The 17,741-nt window shown below is 33.1% G+C and overlaps 1 protein-coding gene across 4 annotated transcripts; it reads right to left on the bottom strand.

Annotated features, from left to right (window-relative positions):
* Positions 1-4,450: 4,450 nt before the first annotated feature.
* Positions 4,451-16,789, bottom strand: LOC126830354 (histidine--tRNA ligase, cytoplasmic). 4 transcript variants are annotated; one of them, XM_050560737.2, is made up of 14 exons: positions 16,614-16,752; positions 14,610-14,784; positions 12,468-12,554; positions 11,624-11,743; positions 10,980-11,075; positions 10,409-10,534; positions 8,652-8,759; positions 8,383-8,481; positions 7,676-7,897; positions 7,334-7,406; positions 7,037-7,215; positions 6,120-6,236; positions 5,480-5,626; positions 4,452-5,178 (listed from the first exon to the last, which is right to left on the bottom strand). In XM_050560737.2, the coding sequence occupies exons 2-14, from the start codon at positions 14,700-14,702 to the stop codon at positions 5,119-5,121; spliced, it is 1,527 nt and encodes a 508-aa protein (XP_050416694.1). In that variant the 5' UTR covers positions 14,703-14,784; positions 16,614-16,752; the 3' UTR covers positions 4,452-5,118. The 4 variants fall into 4 exon arrangements, with proteins under 4 accessions (XP_050416696.1, XP_050416694.1, XP_050416695.1 ...); XM_050560739.2 differs by lacking the exons at positions 14,610-14,784; positions 16,614-16,752 and adding an exon at positions 13,788-13,883 and having other exon boundaries at positions 4,451-5,178; XM_050560738.2 differs by lacking the exon at positions 14,610-14,784 and having other exon boundaries at positions 16,614-16,789.
* Positions 16,790-17,741: the final 952 nt, after the last annotated feature.

The following is a 17,741-nucleotide window of genomic DNA, read 5'->3' as shown; positions in this document are numbered from 1 at the left end:
TGGTAACTTATTGCTACTAAATTTGCTCTTGTTGACACTGGTAATTTGAAATAGCCACGGCTACACACGATAGCCAGGTGGTTAATGTTGTTTCGGGTGCTTGATTGAGATAAAATCTGTTAATCAACTAATATTTGGCTAATTGTTTATTTGATAACAGTTTTGGAATGCCACAGTGCTGTAATGGGTGCATTGTATAAAGAGAAGGCAGAGAAGCTGCAGCCCATCATATAACCAATAACCACAGATATATAAAGCCACTAATAATCAATTGAAAATTGTCTTAACATTCTGCAGATGATATCAGACATGATTTTTTCCTGCTTTAAAGCGGATTTCCGCTTTTTGTCCCGTCTGGTTCTGATTTTTAGCGGTCGGTTCCGATTTTTGACAAAGCTTTTGTTACGATATCGTTCCGTTTTAATTCAGGCACCTTGTTTCAAAAGCGTAATATCATAATAAAAAAATCATTAATTTTTTCCTGACGAATTTCTAACTGGTTAACTCCAAAATATCTATCCATAACTTTAAAATCTGCTAACCGGATGTCAGCAATGTAAACATTAACAGTAAGGTACTGTAGACTCACTCGAGATTGAACGAGATCGCCTGTCACTGTGTACAAGTAACATAGAGTTTCTCTATGGCTAATGTTGTAGATCGAGACGCCCACACCAAACTATTAGACAAAGGACCTTAAAATGTATGGAAGTGGAAATGGTTGAAACGGAAGGTGGAAGGCGAGCTTGTGAGACGTTCTGTTCATTAAGTCAATGCCCGAAGAGTCGTGACTTATTAATATTAATTACAGTCGGAGGGAGGGGGATGGAGAAGTTTAGAGCAAAACATTCTAGTCTAGAAAATTATACAGGGACGCATCCGTAGTTCAAACATTATTTTTTTTGTTAGTAAGTATTCTGTAAATGGAAGAGAAATAAATTAAATATAAGTTAAGCCAAAATTTGTAGTATGAAATGAAATGAAATGGGGTTTCAGGTCCTACTGTTCTGCTCCTAACCTGGGCTAATGAAGACGGTTAAAAAGAACATTGTAGTAAATTAGTAGACAAATACAAGAATTTTAAAATTCATTATCAGAACAACCCCCCCCCCCTTTACTTTGAAATCGCCTTTGGCCCCCATAACACACTGGCGTTGCCCCTGGACACGCCCCCCCTCCCCACTCCGAGATTTTTTTTCAGCTTTTTTTTCCAACAGCTAAAATCATGTCTGTGATATAAACAAAGCAGTGCCACCTGTTGGAATAGACTATTTTCATGCAGGTTGATATTTTCTGAAAAATACAAATGATGATTACTAGTTTTAAGATAATATGTGTCTTTATCTTCATGTTTTTATGTGTTTTCTTTCTAGGGCCAAGATGTAAACAATTAGAAGGTGAAGAATGCCCATTACATGTCCAACATCCACCAACAGGAGAAGAATTTGCTCTGGGCTGTGGTGTTTGTCGTAATGCTCATACATTCTAAGCATGTAAATAGAACATAGATTTAAATATACATTTGTTTTTGTTGTTTGTATGTATATTAGAGTTTGTATACCATACTCTTATAATATGTTGACAGAAAGAGATATAGAAAAATATGAACAGAATTACATAAATATTTAAAAGTAGCAATTTTATCAACTGTTACATCGTCAGTTTCAGTCAATTTTTTCGCAGTTCATTTTATTATTATTATTATAAATTGTGAAGTCTATATGATTATATATTTAATATTTGTTGTACTGTTCTTTTAACAGAAATAATGGCTATTTAAATTCATTATTATTCTTTTTTTAATTGTCCGATATATTTTGGTGTTTAACACTATTTAGTTATTTAGCAGAATTATGATGGAAGGATGTACTTAATATTTTCAACATAATAGATTTTAATATTATAAATGTAACTGGTTTGCACAAATTTTAAAACCTTCTGAAGTGTGTAATTTATTTAAAAAAGTGTGTATCTGAAAATTTAATTATTAAAATTATAATCACATACATTTTCCCCCAACCATAAATTTACGAAAATATCTTTTTTAAGAGTTCTGAAGTATGTAATTTATTGAAAAGTGTGTATCTGAAATTTCTATTATTAAAATTATAATCACATACATTTTCCCACAACCATAAATGTATGAAAATATCTTAAATTTTTTTTAAGAGTTCTGAAGTATGTAATTTTTTAAATTGTGTATCGTAAATTTCAGTTATCAAAATAATGACCGAACCATTGCGTAATGTAAGAAAATGAAATACATTTTTTTTTACTTATCTTCATAATGTAATGAAAATGTCCCCAGACCCATTTCATGAATGAAGTGTAATACTATTATTAGTATATGATTTGTAATTTTTATTAACAGTGTGTCATTGCCTGTTGATGATATATATATATATATCCTAAATATCTAAGTAAAAGTGTCATAGAGTTAGATGTTATAAGATCCATGTATTTCATTGTCTGTGATATATATAGATTCATTTTAATACAATCTGCTATGATTTAAAAATGGGAATAAAAAGTTCATAACATTAAATAATCGTTTTTGGTCTAGACAGAGGTGAGGATCTGAATTCAGACAGATTCCACTCTTGTGCTTGGTGTGGGAATTTGGAATTTAAAAGTTTAGCTATGCATTGGTTGACAGATTGTAAATTGCCCCTTTTATAATTGTAGGAGTTTTCGCTTTATCTTGTTCAATAATGATGGGTTTGTTTGAATCGATGAATTTGAAAATAGCAATTTACAACTGCCAAAGAACCTTTCTTATGTCACCCTAAAGTTCTCGGCATTGAAAACACAAATTATTTGTCAATTTAAATCAACATTGATGTTGTGATCTTACCGGGAAAAGACAGGCTTCTGATGTCCAATAAGACAAGATAAACATTATACCATTGGTTCACGAATCGTGTACCATAATGCATTTCAGCACCAAGGGACTTGAAGAATGAGGCTAGACATAATCCACAAGTTATGTCATACGGTAACGGCATATTCTTATCTGGAGAGCATGCGCAATAAATACTATCGGTGTAGACTGGAATGACCAGGCGTTAGAATTTGCCATTTGATTGAGACTTCTGGCATATTTGCGGAACAGAACTGATTAGAAATTGAGTAAAAACAGAAACGATTGAATGTAAATCAGTTTATATACATTCAGATTACTTTATTATATGCATTGCGTTGCGACCCATTTGGGTCAAGTTCTAGGTCCCAAATATTAGCTCCTTTAACCTCCCGTCAGGAAAGATGTTGGTAATGTGTGCTTTCATACGTAGGATCTTATTGTACAATTAGTTAGTGAAAGCTTACAATTTCCATCCATCTGTTTTTCCCTAGCAACGGTAACCATCAGTTATCAAAATATAACCTAATACAGCAAATCACATCAGTATGTCAAAAATAGGCTAGCAAAGCATTTAATCACTATTGAAAGGACAGATCAAGTAGAATTCTTTCAATTCATGCTGGAGTGAATCTCATAGGCTTCAGTAGGTGAAAGAAAATTCTTATTTATACTGTATAACTAAATCAAACTCCAGAATGTGAAGAAGTAGCTCAGACGTGTGTATAAATTTTAGATCTATATTTTGAGTGTTTTTTAAATGATGGCTTGGATTGATTTGAGGAATTCCAATTGTTTGACTTGATAATCCCAACAACCACTTACCAATATAATTTAGCTACAACTTTGGCCAGTATATATACACAGGGTTATCCAAGCACGTCTATAGTACTTATTACCAGCCACATGGGGACTAGGGTAAAGTTTTCTCACATCCTTCCACACCTGCTCAACATGCTTGTTGTTATTGCACAGAAAACCTACCCCACTTCTCTATATGATTTCTACTAAAACTAGTGTAAACCAGCAAAAGTGTGCAATAACATTGAACATGTCTAGTTATTGCTCGATTAAGCTCCACCCAATCTACTAGAGGGAAAACAATCTGCTTATTCATCGAAAAGAACAAAAGAAGATTTCCCGTCCATGTTATGAGCAGTTTTATTCACTGCAATACAGTGATGGGATTTCAAAAGTTTTGTCAGACCTTTTTTCCAGAAATAAAGGGACATAACTCTTATCGTTATTTAAGCAGTCGTGCTCAACCCACAATTAAGAATCACATGTCAACAATATACCGGAGACTGTCCCATTAATGCACAGTTCCCAATGGAAAAGGCCATGCATGCATATGTATGCTATCAAAATCAAATCTCAAATTTGGCAGGACACAGGAATTATAACTTGGCAGTTGAAATTAGAAGAAAAGTAGTTGGAAAAGTTACCCCCCCCCCCAAAAAGTTTAAAAATAAAAATTACTATCTTGGTTTCAATGCATGGTATTAACTATTGACCAGATGTCCCTCAATCTTTCAATTATTTAAATAAATCACAATTTACAAGTTCATAGAAATTTTTTTTTATATTCTCAATGATTTACATTTCCACATAGAACAAAATACAAAGCAATATAGACAAACATTGATTCATTGTATATACAATAAACACCTTACTTAATATCATCATAATAAATTATATTCCTCTACCATAATGATACATCTATTATCTCTTCTAAATTATAACTCAATTTCTTTAATTTTTGTATAGGTCTAATTTTTATTAGACTAAATATTGAAGACAGTTGAGCTTTATCATTATTCTCAAATATACAAACAGTATTCTACAAGTAATTGTTAGTTCAGTAAATAACTGATTGATTTTGGTCTAACGTTGAAATAAAATCAATCGATGATTTTATAGGATCACGTTAAACACTAATAGGAGAACCGAAAATAACAGAAAAATGCACCAATGACAAGTAAACAATATATGACTTGTGTATTTAGAATAACAATGAAACATTTTGTGTGTAGCTCGAAGGACATGACATATTCAAAAAAATATACAAGAGTTTTAAAATTTGTATTTTTCAGTAGCAAAGGAGCGTGGTGGGTGTTGATACCATAAAAAGGTGTGTTGTAACTGAGGAGATGCCACCCTGTTATAAACCTCATTATTTGATAATTTAAGAGTAAAGTTTATATCGAGTTTCTTCCCTGTTATCTAGTCCAGATTTTCATGAGAATGAACAATAAATATTATAAATTAGCCAATTCTTTTCTGATTTCTTCTACCATTTCACTTCTTGGTACTTCACGCTAAAATAGAAAATAAAACATACATGATGAGGTTTAACGCTAGATACATGTAAGCAAGTAATGCATAAAATTTATAACAGAAATGAGATATATATATGCCTTGTACATATATACAACTCCAAAACAATAACTAAACCTTCAATATTTTGAAAAATACAAATGACACATAGGGACTCCATAAGGTCTAATATTAAAAATACATATCTCTAAGTAAAAGGAATGGTAAAATATGGTATTTTTGTTTTATAAAATATTTGACATTATGTGTTGTAAAGTATAACAGATGTGTTATAATTCTTACCTCGGCTCGTGTTTCTATTATTCTTAATTTAACAACATTATTTTTGATTTCAGAATCTCCTATAATAACAGCTAAGGGTATTCCATTATTTTCACAGGCTTGGAACTGGTCTAACATCTTCGGGTTTTTCTTGTATGATTGTTCTGTCTAAAAAGATATTATTTTTCAACTATCAATTAACAGCAAAACATAAACAAGGTCAATCTTTATAGACGTGTCAGCACCTTTTAACATATTCGCAAACTGTTTTAACATGATCTGACAGTGCAATTAATGTACATAGACCATATTCACAGTAGAAAATATGCAAAATTCAAAACAAAACATCTGCCAAGCATTTAAACTTTCAATTTACAAGATGTACAAATTCTTTAGTGCTTTTCTATTAAAAAACACATTAGTTTAAATACAATGAAATCACAGAATTAAGACCAGTTATGTGACTGATATTGACTGGTCTTAACAGTGAGGTGGCTGACAATCAATCTTTCAGGAAATATTTTTATGATTCCCAATGTTTAAGAGAAGTTATTATGAAATCCTAGTGTATTTGGACAACCAGAAAAACTTTTAAAATATCAAGCACAGATGAGGGGAAAATTTTAAAAGTATCATTTGAAATGGAATATTTTCAACTAACCTTAATATCACTATCCCACAATTCTTTACATAATTGTAATCGATGTTCTAACATATTTTTCTGAGCAGATATAACATATACTTCTGTTGATGTAGTACGGCCTTTCTTCTCGGAAGCCTAAAATAAATATATAGAAATCAGTACAGTTGGGGGTGTTAATGTCTTTTTCTAGTGGGTCTTAATCATGGAAGACGCCTTAAATGTACACATGCACTTTAAAACTTATGGTATTTTACCGAGGAAGTTATAGGTTCAATGACTGCATGCTTGTATTTGAGAACGCACAACCTTGTGGATTTTCTCTGGATACACCTTATTGAAATTAAAACTAGATAATGTAAAGGCAATTTGCTGAAAACTTTAGTCAAATTGATCCACTCTGAATCGAGAATTAAGCGTTTGAAATTTTGGCCTAGTCTGGATCATCATTACTAAAGTCGGTACAATAAAAAACATAGTCTCGATTATCCATTTCATGATTAAATCATGAATGAAAGTTGAGCAGCAAATCAGATCATAATCCAATAAATATCGCAGGCTAGCGATAACATCAAGAGTTGATTATGGTCTTAGTATGTTAATAAATGTCTAATTAATATTTTAGATAACATTTCAGGCCTGAAGATAGACCTGCAATAGGCAGATTTAGCTCTTGCATAATGTATGTTTAATTTTTATATTAACTTGTGCACACCAACAAATACAGTAGTGGAACTCAACTTTCTGTCCCATCCCAACAACTAGACACTTGTTTGTGCCAGGCCCTCCATTCTTCACCACTGGCAAGCAGAAGCCAGCCTGGAAAATCCTTAGGAACAACCGTGGCTAGTAGACATTGCTATACTAACTGATCCACTGTGGCTCCAGATTATGAAGAGATTTATTTAAGTACTGATTACGAAGTGAAGATATCTTACCATCGCTCTAGCCTCTAGAATAGAGAAGATTCTCTCAATACCAATACTAACACCAACACAAGGAACTATTTTATTTTTAGGATCAAACATTCCAACTAATTTATCATATCTTCCACCTCCTGCTACACTACCTACACCAATAGTCTCTTCCGACTCAGTGCCAGGTGTATGGGAAAACCCTGAAAAATTATTAATGAAAACACAATTTGAAAATATTTCACCTTGGTTAAATAAAGAGAGAGGGGGTTAGCTATTGCTTACCTGTAAAGATATAGTATAATAATTATTGAAACTTACCTAATAAAACAGCTTCATAAATAACACCTGTATAATAATCTAAACCTCGTGCTAAACTTAAATCAAAGCTAACCTGAAAATATCAAATATACTAAAGTAAAATCATAATTTTTCATACAAATGGAATAGACCATAAAGAGCATAAAAACCCATGTAATTAATAATGAATACAGTCATATTTAAAATAGCCACACACTGAACAGAATCTCTGTCCTCAGCTTTAAAAATAAATCTGAATAAAACTTACTATCAAAATATTCTGTTGAGAAGTTATGTCTAAGACAACCCTGGAATTGTGGACAGATAAAAGTGACAACAATGTGAGTGTATAAAAATAGTTACCTTATCTAATACACCAAACAATTCACAATATTTGAGTAATAATTTCATATCTTCTAGACCTTGTTTAGCACTGGATTCTTTTATTAAATTCTCATCTTGTAATAATTTATCTACTAAATCTAATCCTCCTTTAAGTTCAACATATTTTCCTATTTTATCTGCTGCTACTGGATCTAACCCTTTCTCATCAATCATCTCAGCTCGTACATCGGACCAAAATGTCTACAATAAAATGCAGTAAAGAATGACTAACTCTATCAAATAAATAGAAATTCATTCAAATTTAAAAACACAAAAACTGAATAAAAACATTATATCACTTGACATATAGTGGAACCTCATTATATTTTGCGTCTTCTCTGTCAGATTGCAAATGGGCAAGGTGGTCGTGTAACAAGGCACTCAAGAATCATTTGGATATTTCAAGTCTGATTCTAATATGTCACTTGATGCAACTTTTAGATGGACAAAGAAATTGTGTCTAGTTGTTCTGATGGGATGGAAAACTGAGGTCCAGACGTGCACGCAAAAGAACCCTTGGCAGTAGGAGGAGACAGAAACATTGATGTCATACAAATAGCTAGACACTTCTCTTGTACTTCTGATAACTTCTCTTGAAAAGTTTTTTTGAGCTCATGATGGGACTTGAACTAGGGACATCACACCTAGATCCTAACGTCCATGTAAAAACAAATAAAAACTCTTACCTTATCTAATTTATCTACAGCTGAACAAATAGATCGGAATTTATCTTCTGGTACACCACAAGCAGCAAACATACCATCTAATATTTTACGATCATTTACCTAGTAAAATATGTTATAATATTCTTCTAGAGACGGTATATATATTTTTATTGATTGTGATTATTCAAACTATTCATTGTTATAACGTATCAATCCAAACTAAAATATACTCAGATTAATTATTTATCATTTAATTTACAAAACAAAACAGAGGGTGGTAAATTCTATACCTTTACTACATAATCTCCTAATTCTAAACTCTCGAGAATTTCAGCAACTATTTTAACACACTCAGCATCTGGTATCATAGGATCAAACTGACCAGCAATATCAAAATCCTGTTAATATAAATAATATCAATTTACTATCAGCATCTTACAGAATAAAAAGATGTTTTTAAACAAAGACTTAAAGATATTATACTCAGACTAAAGCTGAAATGATTTATTAACTTTGCAAAAAATTGTAGTATTTGTATTTTCAACAATTAACATCATTTACGAATCAAAGTTCATGTGTCACGACAACTTTGGATACTCATCAGCATCTGAAAGGGAATTCTCCCAAAACTTCAATAGATCTAATACTTTGCACCAGTTCTCACTCTGGGTTTCATTTTTTTTCCGCCAAATTTTCATTTTAATTTATTAGCCATATACTTTCTCCGCCAAAATAAAGAACAAATAACTATTAGATTTTTTCAGTATTTTCTTTTTACATAAGTACATACAATATACATATGATATTACAATTTACAATATTCTACTCTGCTTTGCGGAAGCCCATTTTTTTGAAAGCTTTTTCAACATCTTGGTTAACTACTTTTCCATTACTAAGTAACATTAAATTACACAGTGTATTTGTTTTTAATGAATATCTGTATATCTGAAAATTTCCATTCATCCTTAAAAGATCTACCTTATCAGTATGAGCTTAAACAAAAATGGATAATCAAGACTATGTTTTTTTATTGTACCAACTTTAGTAATGATGATCGAGGCTAGGCCTAAAATTCAAAAGCTAATATCGCGGTTCAGAGTGGAGCAGTTTGACTGAAATTTCCAGCATATTCTATTGACGTTATCTATTTTTAAATATTATAGTGAGAACTGCCAGTTCTTTATCTAATCTCCCATAATGCCCCTTTAAGATTTTTCTTTTCGAAATTTTTCTCTTTCACAAACTTTTGAGGTAGCATAATGCAGACCTATTGTAGAAGTTGATATCGCTTCAAAATTCAAGGATGTAATAATATTAGATGGACGAGAGCTGATCATATCAGTATCATTTGTAGACTTGGAGCATTTTGGTGGTGATATACTAAAATAATCTGACATTCTTCTATCGGACATTGTCGAAGGCTGTTCAATTTTTCGCTTACGACCCATGGCATGTGATTTGATGATAACTGACTTTCGACAACCCAAAGAATATATACGCAATTATAAACTGTAACAACAGGAGTAAGAAAAAGATAAAACAGACGTCATAATTCAATAATCCCAAACAAATCGAACGAGTATTATTCACAGTGTTCGCCATTTTGAATACATAGAAACCGCCACTGATTCGTATTTGAAGACAAATAATTAAATCTTTTGTCTCTTAATTAGTTTATTACTACTTTTACTGTAAATACTAATCCTAGATTGATCAAGAGACAAAAGATATCTCTATTATTGACACCTAATTGATTGACAACTGACTCAGCCAAGCGCATAATAGACTGTAACGTGTATATATGAACGGCGTGGAAATGAAAGTTATGTGGCAAGAAAAAAATTTTGCGTGAAAAAGTTATCGCCAAAAATTTCGCCAGATGGAATATTTTATCGCCAAAATTATATTTTTATCGCAATTGGCGGCAATGGCGATTGACAGCGTGAGCGCTGCTTTGCACTATCTCAGTGACAGAGAACGTCAAGCAGGAATGGACTTGGATACAAATTCAAAATCGGTTATGAAATTTCTGAGAAAAAAAACTTACGCATTGATAAAATTCTCTGTATCTTCCTCTTGTCATGGCTGGGTTATCTCTTCGGTATACTTTTGCTATGTGGTATCTTTTAATATTGGTGATTTTGTTCATGGCTAAATAACGTGCAAATGGTACCTAAGTGTAGTTAAGGTGTAACAAAATATAAACTAATAGTAATATGTCATTTCAAGTTTAGCTACAAAACAAATTAGTAAGGGAGATAACTCTTCTATTACCTATTGTCTCCCCTTACACCACAAAATGCTCATTAAGATGCGACAATGTTTTTTCCCAGTATACCTGAGCAATTAGTAATAAAAGTTGGAGATCATTAGTGTTAATGGCTAAATACTATGTACAATCTATATAAATAGTCATTCATTCTTTGTATCTGTCATACACTTTATGTGTACAAGGCAGTACTTTTTGATTTATACACTATTTGGTTTTGATCTCATCTAAATTCTAAACAACTTGACAATCTTTTGGTCCATACTCATCAACTAATTAGTCTACAAAAATATACATGTACAGGTGTCAAAATTACACAGCTTGCAAACTTTTTTGATATAAAAGATACAGTTAAATCATATCTTAATGACAGAAGTTCTCCCCCTTGATCAGCTAAATCATAAATTAACTTAGAATCTTCTCCATATTTCCCAGTTAAAGTTTCCTGTAAATACAAATTCATTTTACTACATAATATTACTTTACACTGTAGAGTTATTTTCTTTTGTATGAAATTAGAGCCAGTCCTGAGGTGCAAATTTGTTTTGCCTTTAAAGAAACAAATCACAATTTGAATGTGATGTTATTAGAGGAACTGTCCATCATTGTAAATAAATAGTTTTTGATGAATATACAATATGACATTGGTAGAATAGAAGACTTTGTTTTTTGTTACTTTATTGCCAATCATAACATCATGATCAATATTTTAATTTAATGAAAGGCAATATGATTTGTAGTTTATGATCAAGATGTGTACGGTTGAAATTCGGAGCTAACGAAAAATAAAATCACACGTACACATGGCGTGCACATAAAAGAACCCTTGATAGTTGGAATTTGAAATAAGAAAAGCATCGTAATAAAGACGATTCAATATGTCCTCTAAAAAATTTGCTTGAATTTAAGAATCCTAATTGATGAAGTCATCTTCCAAAAATATTACAACCACATTATAATATATTTAAGATGAAAATCATTTTAATATCAAACCTTTAATTCAAAAACAGGTGTGTCAATTGTTTCAGCACCATGACGTTTAAATGCTGCTATAATCTTGGTAAACGCCCCCTCTCTAATTGACATCTGATAAGGATTAAAATCTCTTGTACCCTGTAGAGAAAAACATACTAATCCTGTACTAAGATACCTAATAGATAGAAATTAGATTAATTTAAATTTTGATTTAGCATTATGTCCATTTAAATCTATGGTAAATATAAGGAAAATCTGACAAATTCAACAGTGACAGACTGATGCATGTTATATATTCAAATCAATAAAACAAATGTACATGTATATAATTAAATTTCAATATTTGGGGATATTTGCTTTAATTGTGCCAGGACTACCGAAATGAAATGAAATGGGGTTTAACGTCCTACTGTTCTGCTCCTATGCTGGACTAATGAAGACGGGCATACGCCATACAGTGTGCTATGAGGGAAATTTTGCCCGGGCAGCGACACTATCGCCTACTCTTATATCGAATTCTAACTGCCAAGGGATCTTTTACGTGCATTCCAATGTATACACGGGACCTCGGTTTTTCGTCTCATCCGAAGGAATAGACAGCTGTCCTTGTCAGTCCCTCCGTCCTGCATCACTGAAAAGAGGGAACCATGCCGGAAAATCTGGATGAACTTTCTCAGCCAATGCAGGGATCGAACACCCGACCTCCAGGCTAGTGAGCCAGCGTCTTACCCACTTAGCCACGTGATCCCCGCCAGGACTACCATATTCTTAATCTGGCACTGACTCTCAGAGCATTGTTGTGATCTTTTACACAGTTATTTGTTCCTTTCCCTTTTCGATATTAAAAATTAAATTACTATACCTTTGGGGTTTTGAGAACAAACTTCTTTTGACCTTCATCTGGAAGACTAGCTTTAAGCTCCAATAACTTGGCTACTTCTTCACTTATCTGAAAAACATCACAAATATTCCATAAGTATTAACTTTACCATTCTCTTTCCAGAATGCCTAGTGCCATTTACTGCATGAATGAAGAAAAAACTGTTTGTAGCTGATTCAGTTTCAGTTTTTACATAAAACATCTTAAAATAAAGTCAACAATTCAAATGGTCCTATTTTTCTTCCAAAAGAATGTGTGCCTGTAGGTGTATGTTATTTTGAGACTAAAATAAGGTTCACATGCAATGCCAAGGACAGCCGAGTTTGCCCCTACTTTTCATTGAGTTCCAACAGTCAAATCACAGACCAACATGTACATGTGTATACCACTGTTTTACATCCCATCCGAACTACAAGTTTACATGAATTTGGATTGTTGTTGAGAAATGAAATGGGGTTTAACATCCTACTGTTCTGCTCCGACTGGGCTAATGAAAACAGGCATTCTCCATACAATGTGCTATGAGGGAAATTTTGCCTGGACAGTGGCACTATAAAGTATTCTTATATATTGAATTCCAACTGCCAAGGGATCGTTTATGTGCACGCCCATGTATACACAGGACCATATGCTGTCCCTTGCCAGGCCCTCGATCCTGCACCACTGACAAAGAAGAATCATGCTAGAAAATCCCTATAAACTTTCTCGGACAACGCAGGGTTTGAACATGAGACCTCCAAGTTAGCAAGCCAACATCTTACTCACTGAGCCACCGTGGCTCCCGGATTGCTGTTGAGTAATATTAAGTCAAACTGAAAGTGCAGACGATGCTGTTGACTAATGAATAATGTGTACCGGTATCACATTTTCTACAACAGGCTCTGGACAGGTTGGTACATGCACTTCAATTTCTTTTAACTCCTTGATCCGTTTTTTTCTCTGTGAACTTGACTTTGAACTAAACTTTAAAATAGCATCTTCAATAAAAATACGAAGTAATGTTGAATCTTGTTGATAGGATTTCCATTTTGATACTCGCACATTCGTAAACATTGAATCACGACAAAAAGATGTAAACATAGAATTCAATGTTATTGTAAATATTCCAGTTTCACAAATCGATTCTGAACTTCGTGTGAATTGAAGGGTTCTTATCATGGCACGACATATAAACATTATCTTTTTTTTAGCGGAGACATTCATGTCTACCAATCCTTTATAACCCACGCAAACAAAATTTCATCATCCAGCCTTGATAGTGCTGGTCACCTATATTACAAACGGAATTAACACAAGCCCTACCTGTTCTTTCCTAGACTTTAAACGAGGTGGTTGCTTGGATAACTTGATATTTTTATGAATACCAAGACCAGTAACTTCCATGTTTATAACAGTATGTAACTAATCAAATACTAATTAACCCTAGTCTATTAAAATCCTTGATCCACACACACAAACAACCATGTGCAAATTGAGTTCTACTTGGTATTTGAAGATAAGACTTATCAATTGAAATAAGATATGAAGGTCTGACTGGTCTAGAATATTGTTCACTAATGTTTCAGTGCGAATCACGTCCTCGCTATCAGTATGTGAATCCAACATGTGGTTTTAAGATATAATCTGAAATTGTCATCATGCATGTAAAACAAGTAATCCTTGCTCTATGCATTAATAACAGGACAGGGTCCCGTAAGGTAAGTTTGTTACGTTATTAAAAAGAATTCTTTATTTTTATTTAAATGAATCATATAGGTGGTAGAACTGTTCAGTGTGATCATCTTGTTCAGGATCTTATAATGTGACAGACACATGTTTATTTAATCAAAAATACAATACTTTATAAAATTGGAATTCCATGAAGAGTATGCAGAAACATGTCTGGCTGGACATGGTGTATGTTCATCTTCATCAGTCCAGTTGGTTTAGAAAATGATTCCCATTATTTGATTTCCCCTTTTCAACATTGACAAAATATACTCTAAATGGATGTTTCAACACTTTATGTATAAAGTCCATAAATGATATGAGGAATATTGTATCTTTTAATGTCTCAAAAAATAGAGGCCACATCCTCACAAAATTATCATCACCATAACCAATAAATTATTTTGAATGTCTTACCTGCATAGATGAACAATGTCGCCATACAGATCGCAAGTTATTTTGACGTAGCAATGAAAGATGGAATCGGCATACAGAATAAGTCAACATCATGATGGTATTAGAGGAATTGGTAATCAATCAGACAGCAAAGTAGAGATGAAAAGGAAAGCAGAAAAAAAACTCTTCAGCAAACCTGGTAAAAAGATTTAAACCAGGCAACCAATATGGTATAATTATAAGTAAGAGTTTTTTTTTTAACAAAGTGTTTCATCCTATACCAAGTATACCAATAAAAATAGTCATGATTGGTCTTATAAGATAAGTGACACTGCATTCACAGTCTCATGTCTTTCAACCAATTAAAGTGGAGGTTTCAACAAGTAAACAAATTATGATAACAAACATCTTTCTCTTGTTTGTACATCTTGCTGCTTTATTACATCATACAAGTTTTAAAATCAGTAACCAGAAGACAGGGTTGACATACATCTAAACGTCAACCTGGCCCCTCTTACTTAGCAAAATCCTGCCTTTTGAAATGGTATGTATAATTGTCAAGACAATCTATTGGTAATCAAAAGACTGCTTGCTCTCAGCAAATTTTCAATGGTGCTATACCGGTATTGTAGAAATTCGAAATGTACAAAATGAAAGTTTTAGGAATCCTGCTTAATGGAATGCAACTTTTTTATAATATATGCACATGTAAACTTATGCACTCTGTAAATACATGGCTCAAAAATTATCCCACACCCTACACATTCCCTGAAAATATATTTTAAAATAAATATTTTTCTAATATGATTAGCAATTAGCAACCTTTTCTCTGAATCCTTCTAATTTTTCTTTTTTAAGTTTTTTAATTCCATCTCCAATTTCTTTCATTTTTTCATGAATTTTATATTCTTTTTCTGTACGACAAACCAGCACCATATCTTGACTTGAAAACATGTTTTGTGTGAAAGTATAATTCATCTCGAAGAATGGTTCACAGAGATTCCTTGACTTTAATCAACTTGAGCTTTATTGCAAACTGAGAGATCAAATACTATGATCTAATCAAATAATACTTTGGAAATGAAATGAGGTTGAACGTTTTACTGTTCTGCTCCGATAGGGCTAATGAAGACGGATAAAACTTTGGACGGAACAGGTCATTAACCTAATAATCAAAGCTCCTAATTTCGTTCAACAAACTTCTGTACAATTATCTTTATCCAATACAATGAATACACAGTAAATCAAAACTTTCAGTTTTAATTCATATTTTGTTCACTCGGAGTCCGACTGACAACAGTGTCCCGAAATGAATTACTACAAAGATTGTTACTGTTTGCTGTTACGTAAAACATTGATAATATGTGAATTTTAACACTGTTCGCCTTTTTCCAGCTTGCTAACTCCATTGACTCTCCAAATATAGAAATAACTTGTTTAAAAATAATGATATCTTGGTCTAGATGTGCTTGCTAGTGCTACTGGCTTCAAAACTAAGACTCCTTCAACTGACAATTGAGGATCAAGTTATCTACATTTCATCATCAATTATGAAGTTGTGTTGTTAAGGTACAGTGGGGCTTTCACATCCTTGCATCATCAAGATTATGTTTTTCTTATTGGCATATAAATAGGTCAAAACACCGGGGTTTTTCAGGTCATTGCATCATTTTATTTTGGCTACGAGAACAGTAGCAGTTGCTTCCCTTTGACTGCGTCTGCCCCCGAAAGATAACATAAAATGCCGACTGCTTATGAAGTAGCTGTCAACAATTAATTACGGTAGGATGGGATACGATTTTTTTAAATATAAAAACAAAGAACTGTTATAAATCTATTAAGTTTGAGCAAAAGTATCATGTCCATGGGCATACCCCGTCGAATTATGACAATCATATCCGTATTATCGGTATCGACACGTGTGTTTTGTTGACAAAATTTCGGTCGCGACGTATAGCTCAAAATTATCAAGAATTTCAAGGTATTTTTACATCTGTCACTACCGGATATATAATTCCCACTAACCTTAGCCTTGTCTGCCTTTTCAGTTTTCAATTTCCGTACCAATTCTCCCTGAATCTTGATTTCTTCTTTCAGGTTCTCCATTTCTTTACCGTTCGTAACGGTTAACTACAAATTCTCTCCGAAGCTACACAGCGAAACGAATATCGATTAAATAAATTTTATTGCAGTTTGCAGCAGAACGAGACCGGGATACCGCTATATAAGATCTCATAAATCACTGAATACAATAGCGTATAAAATTCATTGTTGATACGGTGTGTTGAATGGGTACGTGCTATTACTATAACTTGTCGACAAAGGTAGCCTAGGCTACAGAAATTTGAGGAAATAGCCTACGTCTAAATCTGATGCAATTGCCAATTGGCCTTATTATATTACACAGCAATGAAATGATATGGAGTTTAACGTCCAACTTTATTGCACCCGCCGGGCTAATGAAGACAGGCATACCGTGACTCCACGTATTATACAATATATAGGCGTGCGGACCCTTAAAGATACGTTCCCAGAAAAGTATTACTATATTTATCGCGTGGTTATTTCCAGTAAAAGTATGACAATTTTGGTATATATGGAAAGTAGAAATATCCAATCTTACTAGAAAAACACTCATGGAGCGCATACAGGACAAAAATGTATGGGTTTCCCTAATCAACAGCCCGACGATTAGGAGTGTCTGCATACGTGTGACGTCAAAGGTTGTACGCGGAGATCAGATTGAGCGCTTGATGTAGGCCTACATGTTGATAAACTTTATGAAGAGTTAGACATACAACACGGAAAATCACGGAAAAAGACGTGGGCAGTGGATAACCCGAGAATTTAATTAGGCTTCGATATTTGTAATAAATAATCGGCGATTAAAGACAACATCGTCTCGTGTATGCAATGAATTCTCCTCCGAGAGAGAGAGGGGTAAGTCACTTGACAAAAACGTGACCTCTTTTGGTCGATTTTTTATAGCCAGGGTATTCCCTGGTAATTGCAATGTTTTGAGAAGGATTTGAAGCAAAATTATGACAAATTTATTAGTTTGAATATGTTTTTAGTCCAAATATATCATCAAATCACCCAGTTTGTAGCCGGGAATGTGTCTTTAAATATTAATATTGGCCGAGAAATTTTTCC

The sequence above is a fragment of the Patella vulgata genome, chromosome 8, assembly GCF_932274485.2.
Source record: "Patella vulgata chromosome 8, xgPatVulg1.2, whole genome shotgun sequence".
Classification (NCBI taxonomy): Eukaryota; Metazoa; Mollusca; class Gastropoda; family Patellidae; genus Patella; species Patella vulgata.
Note: the sequence above shows the minus strand (reverse complement) of the source record. Positions and strands in the feature narration are given on the sequence as shown.

Coding starts and splice junctions, on each gene's coding strand:
- LOC126830354 (XM_050560735.2), bottom strand. CDS start 15,566: ATGAATTATACTTTCACACAAAACATGTTTTCAAGTCAAGATATGGTG. Junction 11,744..12,467: donor TTGTTCTCAAAACCCCAAAG/GTATAGTAATTT, acceptor TTTTCTCTACAG/GGTACAAGAGATTTTAATCC. Junction 5,627..6,119: donor TGTGGGATAGTGATATTAAG/GTTAGTTGAAAA, acceptor ATATCTTTTTAG/ACAGAACAATCATACAAGAA.